The sequence below is a fragment of the Euprymna scolopes genome, chromosome 22, assembly GCF_053919585.1.
Source record: "Euprymna scolopes isolate OS-2025 chromosome 22, ASM5391958v1, whole genome shotgun sequence".
Classification (NCBI taxonomy): domain Eukaryota; kingdom Metazoa; phylum Mollusca; class Cephalopoda; order Sepiida; family Sepiolidae; genus Euprymna; species Euprymna scolopes.
The window spans coordinates 38,475,388-38,488,722 of record NC_136503.1 but is presented as its reverse complement, the minus strand read 5'-3'; the positions used below and the strand labels follow the sequence as shown (position 1 = coordinate 38,488,722).

Genomic DNA, 13,335 nt, shown 5'->3' with positions numbered 1-13,335 from the left:
AAATCCGATTGGCTTTACACTTGATATCCGGTTTAAAAAAAATAAAAAAGAAAAGAATGAAATAAATAAATAAATAAATAAAAACTAGAATAATGAAGGAAATAGAGAAACCGAACGGTGATAGTGCACTTATTGATCCGCGCTATTTTTTTTTAATTTTAAATTTATTTTAATTAAATTTTTTAGGTTTTTATTAAATTGTAAGGTTAAAGTACAGAATAGGTACAAAACACCCTCCCCATGTTAAGAATGGCTTTTTGAATATTATTTAACGTTATTATTTCAGCACAAACTGCACTGCACTAGCACCAAATTAACAGGCTAGCATGGAAAAAAAAAAATCTGAAACCCACTCCCCGTTATAAAAACCTACTTGTATCGAGTATGAACATCGGCTATTTCCGGTAAATGATAAAAGGAAAATAAATTGCTCGGTAATTTCCATATCGTAAAATTCCCAAGGGGACAGGCGGTAATTTTCCTAGAAGCATTTATTTATGAAAATCAGACTCATTATAGTTATGGATGACTCAAATGGTATGCATTTTTTTTATTTTTTTTAACAATTCTATATGATTGCATGTGAACGTTTTCCTTTGGTTTTACGAGTACAAATGCAGAAATTATTTTCGTTATGTCTGACGAAGGCCCTTTCTACGTAGCATATTAAGTTGACAACTTTGATAAAAATAAAGAAGCACAAGGAAGAAGAAAAAAAAAAAGATCAACTTGGGAGAGAATTTTTAGTGAGGTGATGGAGTGATGGACCTATAGACCGAGAAAAGGTTATAGAAAAGTTGGTACTAGTGCAGTGCACTTATTGATCCGTGCTGAAATAACGTTATTATTTAAGAAGCCATTCTTAACATGAGGGGAGGGTGTTTTATAACTATTCTATACTTTAAACCTTACAATTGAATAAAAAACAAACTTGGAAATACGATTTAAAAAAATAGCGCGGATCAGTAAGTGCACTAGCACCGAAAAGTTTATTAACTCGCAGGTTGCCAAGATATGTCCATCCATCAGGCTTACAAGGAATTAATCCTTATTGAGTAACAGTTTTCGGAAGGATAGAAATAGAAAGAGAGAAAGTTCAGTAACTAGATGGCAAAAGATTCAGAGTTCAAATTAAAATACCCACTTTTTTTTTTTTTTTTTTTTTTAAGTGTTCTTCGTGTTTATAAAAGTAATCTCTTTTGAATAGCATTTTTATGATATCAGGTTGACAAAAAATTCTTGCGGTTTTTAATTTCTAAAAACAGATTAACAAGTCTCGGCTCAAATATTTATTGATCGAAATAAGCACCATCGGAATCACACTTTTGCCAACGCTAAACAAGTGTACATTAAAACAAGTAACATTAAAACTTGCATACTGGTGGCAATGAAGTCGCTGCAGACGTTTTTTGATATCGCTTAGGTTTTTGAAGCATTTCTCATGCAGACAGTTGTTCAGATGCTTGAAAAAGTGGTAGTTGGTAGGTGAAAGATCTGGAGAGTATGGCGGATGAGGCAGAGTTTCTTAGCCCAATTCATTCAACATCTGCGGGTTGGTTTAGCAACATGCGCTCGGGCATTGTCGTGGAGGAGAATTGGACCTTTTCTATTGACTAATGCTAGGTTTTGTTGAAGTTTCTGATGAATTTCACCCATTTGTTGGCACAGTACTTCTCCCACAATAATAGTTTCGCTTGCATTCAAAAAAACTGCAATGGATGAGACGATCGCAGACCACCAAACAGTTAGCATGACCTTTTGGAGCAACTCTACTTTCAGGAAGCATCGTGGAGCTTTGGTGTCTAACCACTGAGCTGAGGGTTGCCTGTTGTTGCAAAGAACCCACTTTTCATTCCTGGGGCACATCTTCAGTGTTGAGATTCTACAACTAGATCCAGAAAGAGTCATTAAGGTCGCAAATTTCCCAAAACCAATATACACCTCTGAAACTGACTAATTTCTGGGAATGCTCAACCAGATGGGCAAATTCATCCCAAATTTGGCAGAGATGACAAAACCCCAACGCGATCTAGTGAGCCAAAAGAAAAACGCCTTCATCTGGGAAGCAACATAAAGCAATGCATTCAGTGCAATCAAGTCAGCATTGTGTGCAGCTGTCATACAGTCTGGGAAGAACAATAGTATCAGCAGATGCATCATCTCATGGTCTGGGAGCTGTACTACCACAAATGCAAGACAACAAAATGCACCCCATTGCATATGCATCACAGGCCATGTCAGAGACTGCACAGATTGTCAAAAAACCCTTGCAATAACATGGTCATATGATAGATTCACAGACTACCTCATTGGCCTAAACTTCCAGGATGAAATGGAATACAAGCTACTCATACTTCTACTGGGAGGCAAAGACATCAGTGAACTACCAGTAAGAATAGAGATTCTGCATACACCTAATGCATTATGATTATACCATTAGTCATGTCCCAGGCAAAGAATTATACACAGTTAATGCTCTGTTAAGGGCCACTATAGATAAAGGTCAAACCCACACAGGATAAAGACCTTGGAAAAAAAAAAAAACAACTTTGCAGTATTTGTCCCTGCCATAATGAGCTCATTACCCGCCACCGATAAATGCCTAAAACAACTGGCAATTGTCACCCAAATCAATGAAATGTGTAAATATATCTAACTGCCAACCAAATGGAAAATCCTTCAACTCCCACAACTACACAAAAATGTCCCCTTAAAACACCTTCCGACTCTCATAGAGGGACAATGACTAGATCCAGACGGATATCAAAACCATGCATCAAACTGGACCTAATAAAAATTTTAAAAAGTCTGGACACATAAAAATTAATGATACGAAAAGGGAAATGTATCTGACTAATAACACTCACAGCGGGTCAAGATCAAAGTGTAGTATCTGTTCTTCAGATGCTGCACTTCAATTTCTTGTTCTGTCAGTGGAGGAGAAATTCTTCACGACTGAGACGATTTTTATTTTTGTTCCTTTTCTCTACATTAAAAAACGACCCTGGTGTCTAACTCTGTCCCGTGGGGAGACATTGTAAATAGGAACACTCACAGTGACGTTCCCTGAATGACATCACTTCCTTCTTTATAATAAAGGAGCTGGCAGTCACCATCTTAATCATAACCTGTACACACGTGACTTGTCCTTCAAGCTTACAAGCGCTATAGTATAGGACCCAAGAAAAGGTTGGTTGTGGCAGAAGGAATAAAGTTCATATTGATGAAACAAGAAATCGACAAACCAATCAAAGCACCTACGCCATCTTCGAAATGAAAGTAGATATTGGGAGTTTAAAATGTTTGGAAACAGACGATTGGAAAGGATTTAATTCAATTAAGATTAATTGAAGGTATGTGCCTTGAATCACACCGATATGAAAATAAAAAATAAATGGAATTACAAATATGAAATATATCTTTTAAATACCTGCATTAACTTGATTAAGAATTAATACAAAAATACAACCATTATAAAGTGCTGGATTTTTCGCTGACAAAATGGAAGGGACGGTTTAAGCAACTTAAAGCTCCAAAACCCGAACTCAACATAAATGGGGAAAAAAACAATTAAATCGCCTCCTTGTGTGGTAACTCCTTCACAACTTTTGAGTAAACTTATCTGAGTTGCAATGAATGGTTTCGTTGCTTATGACAACTCATCTTTGTAAATAAAAAAAAAAACGTCGGCGAACAAACTAAAACTGACCAACTCACTATAGGGGCATTTTTTTTTTTTTTAATCATCTAGTCGATTCTATGCAAATGTCTCCTACAATCCAACAAATCGACACTATAAAGCCAGTCGACCAAGCAGGTACCAATTTCTTGCTTGAACGACCGTTACACTGATTCCATCGTTTTACACTTCTACATCGAGCTCTGGTTAATAAAAAAATTACTACAAAATGTCAACTCAGAGACAAATATTCGCTTATACTTACATGTTAAAATGATTTTTTTTATGTTGGTATTGTGGACATGACCACAAAATAAAAGGGGGAGAAAATGTTCAGCATTTGTAAAAAATAAAAAAAAAAATGCTTTTATATGAAAATGTTACTTACTCTCAATGGCCTCTGGTTTAGGAAGACACGGGATTTAGCAGAGAAAATTGAAGCACTTACCTGCAACTCTCATGAAGAGTGGCAGCAAAAATCTTTTGTGTGGGTGATGATTCTTTTTATATTGGTAGCTGTTACGTTTAACTTATTTGATTGGCTAACTGGATTATAAAAATGATGGAGTGAACTGAATTTTAGTGGTGATGTTCAGTTTGAGACTATAGTTGAAGGAAATTGAATCGTTACCCTTATTAACAGACCGACAAGGTTCTACAATTTTTACCTAGTCACAACAAACCATTGTTGCAAAATCCTTGTTAACCTCTACCTTTCAGTGGAGAAAGTTTCCACAAAACGAAAAAAAAAGGTAAAAAAAATGCAAATATACGATAAATCTTTACCAGAGCTAAGAAAAGTTAATTTTTATACCTACCTGGTGTATTTTTTTTTATTTATTTTTCGGTTTTAAGTAATTTTAAATGCTTTTTTTTTTTTATCTCAAATATTCGGTTTGGTACTTATGCAGAGAGTGATCCGTGCTGAAATAACATTATTTAAAAAGCCATTCTTAATATGGGGAGGGTGTTTTGTACGTATTCTGTACTTTAACCTTACAATTGAATAAAAAAACATATCATAAAACTTTAATTAAACGTGGAAATACGATTTAAAAAATAGCGCGGATCACTCTCTGCATTAGCACCTTCGGTTTTTACGAGCCATTTTGAAATACCGTGGCAGCAGGTTTGTTTCTCATGAAGACTGTAGGTCGCCATCTTGTTTGCAAAACCACTCGTAAAAACAAATATTTGAGATTTAGAAGGAAAAAAAAACCCAAAAACAGGCATTTCAAACAAAAAAATAAGCCAGGTAGGTACTAAATTAACTTTTATTGGCTATGGTAATATTTATTTATTGTATATTTGAATTTTGACTTTGGTTGTTTGTTAGCTTTTCTACTAAACTCCCGTGGAGACAGATGCAAAAGCGTCTTCTCCTTTGTGATTGTTTTTATTTATTTTTTTTTTAATTTTCTTCCTTTGAAGATTAAATGCTGGGTATGGGCAGCCAAACCAGTTGCCAACATTCTTCTGCTTTTTATTGAAACCAGCCGAGAGGTCTTTTTAGTTGTTCCCTTAAGTGCAATTGTCTGGATCTCTCTTGCACTTGGTTCACTAGGAATATTAGTTAGGTACGACTTCAGGTTCTTCTTCATAAACCCTGTGGCACCTATAATAATTGATGTGATTGATATCTGTCGGGATTATTTCACCAACAAGAGGGGGGTGTAAAAAAAGGCAGTAAGGGCTTGCAACGAAATGGTGACGTTGCTTACAAGCAGTCTTTTCTTTCCTTGTAAAGGTAACAATTAACAAGTAACATTTGCTGAACAACAGTAACGAGGTAATCGGTCTAAGAGCCGCCAACCGACTAGCAAGCTAGGTAACTAGGTTCTTAATATTTATTTGCATAAATATATATACAAAATGTGGCACAAGGCCAAAAGTAGGGGGGGGGGGTAATGTGGACCTATCTAACATAAAGTTAACTTAACTAGACTCTTTCACCAGAATACCAGAATCACTCTATGGGAATCCTAATTATAACCCGAAAAATGATATATACATGATGTGGGGGGGTTGGGGCTAAAAATTTTATATACAAAAAAGAATGAAATATTTACAATGAAAAAAATAGTAGTTAGTAAAAGAGCCCCCCACTACTAATTGTGGCAGATAGAAAGCTTGTCAGTCGAAAAAACGCAGGTCCACACAAAAACTGACTTTATTGAATAAACACCACAAAAACGACCTGCATCACTGACAAAGCAGTCCATCCGTCACCTAATTGGGGTCGGGAATGGGGGTTATCGAACCTAAGGTGGGGGGAAAAAAAAAAGGGGGGGGGGACAAGGGCAAACTAAAAGAGGGACTGGGACGATGAACACATACATACTCTAGCTAAGCTAAAAAAAATCAAACAATAAAGCCTAACTAACCCATACTAAACTAATCGGTCCGATACTGATGTCTTGTTAGTTCAGGACACCCAAAATCCTTTTTGACCTAAATCAAATCAGAAACGAATTCAAGGCCAGCTCCAGTCACTCTACACAGTCGCGAAGCTTTCACCCACCTTTCGTTGAAATTCACAGGAGTGAGTTTCACCTTCTCCAGCTTAATTCGCATTTTCAACCGATGCTTGAACATGAGAACAAGCTGGGGAGCAGTGAAGGTCTCATCTCCGTAAACCTCCTTCTGTCGTGTCGACCAAATCACGCCTCTCATAACAGCTAGCAAACACAGAAAAACATAACGTTCCTCTTTCTTCATACTCGGCGCTCAATTGTAGCACGGGGAAACCGCATCCAGTACAAAAAAACGCCCGTTTAGTATGCGAACCGTGAAGCTCTCAACTAACTCACATAACGGTCGAACGATAGCACAGTGGAAGAAAGCATGGCTTAGGTCTTCCTCCCAATCTCCGCATCGGACACAACTAGGTGTCATTGTAAAACCCGTTATGAAAAGTTTTTTGTGAACCCAGAGGGCATCTCGGATTACCAGCCAGGTGAGCGATGCCTCGTAGTTATCGAAACAGCTCATCCCAGGCGCCCAAGGCCATATCGAGCGACGCTCCTCATTCGTGAAACCGAACTCCTCAATCTTTTGGTCTCGGACAGATCCCCTCACTAAAACCCTATATAGCGCTTTGCGAGACAACAGCCGGGTGTCAGAGAGGCTTTCATTCACCCGTTGAAGGAACCTCAATGCCTGTCGACACTCGTGATAGAAATGGCATTCATTTCGGGGCCTCCTGCATGCCTCCCCCTCAGCCGAATGCACACTCTCCATAGCCGGAAAGGCTTTCTTAGTGTCTTCCATCCAGAAGACACCGTTCCCTAAGTCAGGTGTACACATTCGGTCCAGGTATATCAGCCTTAGAGTGTGTCTACGTATTTTGATATTAGGCATACCCAGACCGCCTTCAGACGGATGCAGGCAACAGATCTCCCGAGCAACCAACTACTAGGTTCTTGACTAATCACTAACCCGTAGTGAGACAACTCCTTTTATACATACTAACTCTCAGTGGCGAGAATTCCAACGTGATTTCCAACAAGATTAGAATGTCTATTTAACTTAGTAGGAAATAGACACCCAGTTTCTCAGTAACGGCAAACAGCAGTTCAGTGTCTTTTCTTTCTTCCGACCAACTCCCGGTAAGTCAAACAATTTCGATTCTTACACACATTCCCCACAAACAAAAAAAAAGAATTCCTGATTAAGGGGAATAAAACAGTCAGTTTAGACCCTTGATAGGCTGGGTCTGCCCCTTGTTAAATCTCGAGGATTGCAGTTATTACAGCACCACTGTTCATCTTCTGGTGGTGCTTCTATTAAGCCCACGCAGTCGAAATGAAACCAACCATCGTATGTATCACATGCTATCATTGGTCTAGTATCTTCTGGTCTGTTGCAGGCTGGACAGATCCAAATTATCGTGCTCTCCCTCACATCATGGGAGCTTGGTGGTTTCATGTCTGTTGGGTCGGGTTCTTCTGGCTGTTGAGAGAATTCTAGAGGAAAGAGATGTTTGATGGAGTGCATGTCTATAGCTCCATTCCCTTTCTTCACTTTCACCATGCATACCAAATTATCACTTCCTCGGATTAGTTCAAGGACTTTACCTAGGGATCAAAAAGGCCTAGTCTTCAGAGGACTTTTAATGAGTACCATATCTCCTGGTTTTATCTTATTTTCAAAAGAAGATTCGGCTAGATTCAAGGTTCTTTCTCTGAGACTCAATAAGTAGTCTTCATTCCAAAGTTTCCTAAATTTTTTCAGACTGTCTTCCCAAGAACGCAGGGTTTGAATCAAGTCCCTTCGTGCAAACGGGTCCATGATTTCCAGGTCCTGGTCTTCAACCCTCATTAATATTCCACGACCAACATTCGCGTTCATGAGAGTTTGGAGTTAAAATGTCCAGCTCAGTCATCAGAGCTTATATATGTCAGGGGGCGGCTGTTTACTGCCCTTTGAACGTCCGACATAATGGTTATTTGACCAAAATAGTCTACTTTTCCTCTTCCTATAGCTTTATATAGGCAAGATTTTATGGTCTTGATAGACCTTTCCCAGCTGCCACCATACCAAGGAGAAAACAGTGGAATAGTACAATGTTTAAGGTCGTATGAGTTGAACCGTTCTTTAAATTCATCTGCTATCATCCCTTTGCTTATAATTCTGGCAGCAGCAGTAAATGTACGGGCATTATCCGAGTAAAGGTGAGTGGGGATTCCATTCACGTTCATAAATCTGACAAAGGCCTGTATGAACGATTTTACAGACATATCTGGTACCAGTTCTAAATGTACTGCCCTAATGCTCATGCATGTAAAAAGGACAATGTACATTTTATAGTCGCCATCTTTCCCTTTAACATAAATATGACTGGTAAAATCCACACCAGTATGTAAAAAGGGTTTGGAAAAATTTACACATGGAGTCGGTAGGTTGGTTGGATTAGGTGTTGAGAAGGAAACAGCATTAAACTTTTTACACTTGGCACAAGTATTAACCACATTCTTAATAGCCTGTCTGGCTTCTGATATCCAGTAACCTGCTAATCTCACCTCATTTAATGTTGTGGCCAAGCCTAAATGTTGACTTCTTTGATGGCACTCTCGAATAATCAATTCTGTCAGACGATGCTTTTTTCCCAATAAAACTGGATTTTGAACTTCATATGGGTGATATACAGATTTTTCTATTCTTCCCCTAGATCTTACAATGCCTTTGGGGTCCAGAAAGAGGTTCAGATCCTTTACCAACTTGGGCACGTTATTTCCTTCAGGATTTAATAAAAAGTCTAGCTCTGCTGAAAAAGATTGTTTCTGCATTGTCTTAATCAGGTAGGTATTTGCTTGTAACTTGCGATCCATCACTCGCTTTTTTAATCTGTTAACAAACTCAAAGATCAATGAAGTTACACTAATCAATTTACTAAGGCTGGAAAATCTCTCCAGCTCGACTACAGAAGTAGTGACTTCATTCTCTGTTACATAATTCACCGAGGGACAAATCCGCCCCATCTGAGCCTTAGAAAGGCAACCCAATTGATCATGGTGCCAGGAGGATTCTTCCTGCCTTATCCATTCAGGCCCCTCATACGAAAGAGGAAGGTTTTCTTTAAAGCTGTTAATAGTTAGGCCCCTGGTGAAGAAATCAGCCGGATTGTTAGCAGTGGGAACATACCTAAAATTCACTTTTATATCAAGATCAGTTTTAATTTTCTCCGTCATTTGAGTTATGTCTTGTAATCTATGTCTTACAAATATATTTTTTGTTTGGACAAAATCAGCAAGAACTCAAGACAGAACTACCTGGGCATCTGTAATCACATAAATATTTTTACAGTAATGTCCTTTAGGGACTGTTTAATAAAAGGGAAACATTTCACAGCCAAAAACACAGATAAAAATTCCAACGTTGGGAGGGATCTTCCTTGTAGAGGAGCCATTTTTGCTTTTGCAAATACTAAGGATGATTTTCCATCCTGTACTGCATACACTGTAAACCCATATGCGGATTTAGCTGCATCACAAAAGAGAAATAATTTTGTGTCCTTTCCTTCATCTAAAACTCTCCTCAGAAAGGATACAGAGTCAATTGCCGACAGGTCACTTGCCAGTGTTTTCCAAACAGAACACATGCTTTGAGGAACAGGATCATCCCAATTCAGCTTTAGTTTCCAAAGTTCTCTCATTAATAAACGATCTTGCACTGTTACAGGTAAATACCTTTGAGGTCTCGGACAATATTTTTCTCTTGGTTGATGCTTCCGCGTCGCATGATGGTGGTGGGACCCTTATGGAATCTTGCACAGGGTCGTATAGATAACCCAAGACTTTTTCACAACCAGAATCGAATGCTGATAAGGTTTCATCAGCTTCCATTTTCTTCTTGAGCGCTACACAGTTAGAATTACACGATTGCAAATCAAAATTTCCTTCGTGTAGACACTCTCTCACAGAGTTATACAAGGCAGATAGGGTTTCAGGGTTATTCCCAGTTTTAACTAGGTTATCAACATAAAAATTGGACTTCAATGCTTCTGAACACTCATCCAAAGGAAATTTGTCAGCATGGAACTTTAACACATAATTCAACATAAAAGGGCTTGCATTGAAACCAAATATGATGGTTTTGTAACAGCAGCAATGAAAGTTTTTACCTTTCTTTAAAAAGAAACAAAATCGATTCCAATCTTTTTCAGATTCCAATCGAATCATCAGAAATGCTTTTCTGATGTCGGCCAACAAGACATATTTGTTCGTTCTGAAACGGATTATCAGTTCTAGCATATCAGTCATCAAATTTACGCCTGGATATGCTGCTTCGTTTAATGACACAACCCTTTTGCTTATAAGAACAATTAAAAACTGGTCTTATCTTTGTAGTTGTCTGATCAGTTAATTTTAACACAGGTCTATGGGGAATTCATGTATAGTCTTTAAAATTTTTAGGGGTTACAATTATTTCTTTAATAATACCTTCGTCTTCTTGCTATTGAAAAACTTGAAGGTATTGGTCATACAATTTTTTCTTCTCAAGATCCTTTGTTACTTTATCCAGAATCCGTAGAGATGCACTATAATTAGAAGGAACAGATTTCAATTTGTCTTCATACCACTGAAGACGCACATGATATAAACCATCTTTAAATGTGATGGAATCTTTAAACTGTTTCACCTTCTCTTCATCCAAGGTGGAGAACTTTTCGTCAGTAGGTAATCCAATTGATTCGAGATTAAACATGTTCTCCAACCCTCGCTCAACGTTACTGTCTTTAAACCAATTATTTAGAGGGTCTGGGTAACATTCCTCTGGGTGAATTACATAGTTGATTCTGGAAGTCTTAAGTTGTGGCGTTCTAGCCAAAACTTCTGCATAATTTACTTTTGTTTCTTTTCGTTTCTTGATCTGGCGTTCAAAGAGAAAAGAGTTAACATTTCCGAAGGGGATCAATCCTTTTTGTTTTTCAAAACAGCTCCATACATACAAGGAATCACCTTTAGGTGTTCTAGGTACTGGATTGCGTCAATCCCTAGCAACCCATCTATAGTTAATAAGTTTTTTTTGTCATAAAAATGAGCGGCCAGTCTATGATTCTTCAGATTCCTAAGCATCTGGGGGAGGCTTTCCAGATTATAAGACAAATTTAATTTTGTCGCAAGAATTGGAAGGGTATGGGTTTTGCCAGTGAACAAATTTAAATTCAAAAAGATTTCTTTAAACATTTTAGGACTTGTGCCTAAAAAAGTTTTCACATCAATAGTTCTATCCTTTGCTAAGGAGAGGCAATTCAGTTTTTTTTTAAATTGAATAGTCCAGGTAAGTCCTCTGACTGCCGGTGTCTAACAAGCAGTTAACTTTTACTTCCTTATTCCCTTTTTTCACAATAATTCCAATTATAGGAGACAGGAAAGCATTATCACAGTCTTTAGTGCATAGGCATGTATCAATATGCATATTACTAGTAAGAGAAGAACACATGGCAGTCACGTGTCCCTTAGATTTACAACGAAGACAAGAAACTTTTCTAGATGTCTTCAATGGACACATATTTCCGAAGTGGGAATTTTTAATACAACGAAAGCAGAGGCATAGCTCTCGACACCTGCTTATTCTGGCCTCATGGATTGTATAATTAGTACAGTTGTCAGACAAATGTTCACTCGATTTACAAAAATCACATTTGGTCTCTGTTTTCAGTTTTGTGTTGAAGGTCTCGAGAGATGAGGATTCAGTTGATGTCTTACTTAGGTTGTGGCCTAGGTTTCACTGTCATCTTAGCAGGTGTTCTTGTAACAAGCACTTGTTTGACTATTCTCGGGGTCTCCTTCAACAACACAGACAATGAAGGGTAGTAACTGCCAGAAATTCGCAGAAGTTCTACTTTTATTGCTGGTGGGATCTTCACAAATAACACTTGCGATATTATAATTGCTCCGGCCGACCTATCATCATACAAATCGCAATTGCATGAAGCCCTTAATTCCCACATATCAGCCTGGGTCTTCACTATAAAATTTTTAAATTCCTCCAGATTCCCAAGATTATCAAACTGAAAGTCCAGTATTCCCTGTATAATCTCGCCTCTTATTTCTTCCTCGTCCACATATTGGTCCTTTAAAAGTTTCAGGGCCATCAGGTAACTTTCTTCAGTGGGAGAAAGGTGATCTATCAGTTGGAGAGCTCTGCCTTCTAATGAACATCTTAAGAAATACAGTTTTTCCGTGTCCGCTGTAATGGACCTGGCACAATTTTCAAATTTTACCAAAAAGTCCTTAAAACTCCTTTTGTCTTTTTTAAAGTCTTTTTCGTTGAAGTGAGGTCCCTTCAACTTTATTTTAAATGGCTCCACCGAAAATGATGATTGGGCTGCCAATTTGGAAGGTGGAGATCTCTTATTATCAGGGGTCACCGGGTTCACTTGATTAGGAATCGAGTCAATATCTCCATCCAACGAGGTGACCGCTGGGGTCTCGCGTTGCTCAGTCTTTCGCAGTAAACTTAGCCTTCGTCTGACATCATATTTAAAGCGAAAGGAGGCAGTACTTAAGCTGGCCAGGGTCTCTGCATCTCCTTCTTTAGCATAAATCTCCTCCATACCAAATGAGACGGCTTCCAGCTGTTCCATCCATTCCTCAATTTCCCTCTGGAAACGAGAAAGCACTTCCTCAGGACTCTTTTCTTTTTCTAGTCCTTCTAGAGTAGTCAGTACATTTCTTTGCAGAAGTTTCCGTTTAAGATCAAGCTCTTCCATAGAGACTGAATCCTCCATGTTACAATTCAGGCAAAAGACAGCAAATACTAGAATAATTCAATTCTAGAAGAGGGGTAATAAATTTCGTGGCAATTTTGTCCGGATTATTTCTTACACCCCCTCCCTCTCTTCTTGTTGGTGAAATAATCCCGACATATCTCCCTAAGATTCCAGTTTCTTTCCTATCATAATGGTTAATCATGTGATCCTTGGATCATGTTATAAAATGGCTTGTTTTTGACAAACTTTGCTACCCTTTCTCTTTTTATAATTGGTTTCTACCGTCACGGTAGTTATTCCTTTCTACTTCTTTTTAATTTGTGGTATTACTAATATTTATTACTGGACTTCAAAGACGATACCTTAGGTCGCAACCGACGGCAATCTGTTGCAAGAGATATCTATTCAAAAGAAAGACGATTTTTCTTTTTCTCTTTTT

At 38.1% G+C, this 13,335-nt stretch overlaps 2 protein-coding genes across 2 annotated transcripts in view; both read right to left on the bottom strand.

Moving 5' to 3' along the window:
• LOC145243988 (uncharacterized protein C12orf56-like) overlaps positions 1–4,144 on the bottom strand; it is a 165,707-nt gene extending 161,563 nt beyond the window's left edge. Inside the window, exon 1 of the mRNA XM_080107130.1 lies at positions 4,068–4,144. The gene's annotated coding sequence lies outside the window, so the exon portion shown is untranslated. The remainder of the gene's footprint in view (positions 1–4,067) is intronic.
• A 3,911-nt stretch (positions 4,145–8,055) lies between these two features.
• LOC145243699 (uncharacterized) lies at positions 8,056–9,369 on the bottom strand. The gene has a single exon (XM_080106756.1). The coding sequence runs from the start codon at positions 9,367–9,369 to the stop codon at positions 8,056–8,058; it is 1,314 nt and encodes a 437-aa protein (XP_079962882.1).
• Between the last annotated feature and the right edge of the window lie 3,966 nt (positions 9,370–13,335).